The sequence below is a fragment of the Echinococcus granulosus genome (assembly GCF_000524195.1).
Source record: "Echinococcus granulosus chromosome Unknown EG_S00388, whole genome shotgun sequence".
Classification (NCBI taxonomy): domain Eukaryota; kingdom Metazoa; phylum Platyhelminthes; class Cestoda; order Cyclophyllidea; family Taeniidae; genus Echinococcus; species Echinococcus granulosus.
The window spans coordinates 1-1019 of NW_020170767.1; the positions used below are offsets into that span (position 1 = coordinate 1).

Here is a 1019-nt window from a genome sequence, read left to right on the forward strand (position 1 = left end):
GAAGAACATAGACTAAATTCTTGGCAGTCAGTCCTTTAAATAGCCGACATCGGAAAATATCCTCACGTTCACGAAGAGGCATCACTGTTGCTTTAAATTTTACCCATTAACGAGGACGAAAGGGAAAAATGCTTTTGATTTCTTTCAATGAGAAGTGTGACGTACAATTCCTTTATTGCGTGTCTTGACTGCCTCGCAGTCCTAGCCATCCGTCTCAATCCCTACAAAAAAGGGCTCGTGGTACTTTCCCATCAAACTGAACTAATCTCAAGAAGAAAAAAAATTATAGGCTGTTAAAGTAAAAGATCTGCTTGACTGCCTACATTGGCGAGTCCAGTCTGGGGAAGGTGTTTAAAGCATTTGGCGCCAGGATGAAGGGCAATAGCCTATCGTCTCGAAATTTTACGTTGTTTTTCAATTAGTTTCCTTATGAAAGTAAAGAGGGCGTTTACCTGCATGATTTGATACAATCAGCTCGAGGGTCATAGATGTGTGACGCCGTTAATGAGGTCCAAATAAAGATTAAAGCTTGTGCAAAGTCGACTTGGATTTGCGTAGCTTGCAAAAATATCTAGCAATAGACATAACTGACTTTCTATTCTTGCTCATATCTTAAAGAATGAACGGGTATTTTGGAGCATCAGGAGAGAGGAAATGGTCATTTTGCGGCAAACGAGGTAAAGCTGCAGGAGCAAAAGGCCATTCTGAAGTATCACCTGTTCAAAGATCTCAAGATGGAAATAAAGAGCTACAGATTGCTGATAAAAAAACCCTTTTGGTGCTCTCTTTACCCCACCAGGTGCAGTTTTGCAACTTGTTTAATAGTCTATCCTCGACCTTCGGTCCAATTAGTCTGATTCGTTTTTCTTGACAAAACAAAAAGAGGCTACTTCTATTTACCTACCTAGCAGATTCTTGACAGCACTTGAGTTTCTTTTTTAGGATCTCTGAAATAACCTTTTTAGTTTCTTTTTCTTGTTGATTCCTTCTCCAGCGTGAGATAGATGTGAGTTTCTCCT

The 1019-nt window shown here is 39.8% G+C and overlaps 1 protein-coding gene across 1 annotated transcript in view; it reads right to left on the reverse strand. All coding sequences in view use genetic code 11, as the record gives it.

The window, feature by feature from the left end:
- Positions 1–612: 612 nt before the first annotated feature.
- EGR_11111 (hypothetical protein) overlaps positions 613–1019 on the reverse strand; it is a gene marked incomplete at both ends in the record, with an annotated part of 4355 nt that continues 3948 nt past the window's right edge. The window contains one exon of the mRNA XM_024500358.1: positions 613–716. Within this exon, the coding sequence (XP_024345228.1) occupies positions 613–716 (104 nt within the window). The remainder of the gene's footprint in view (positions 717–1019) is intronic.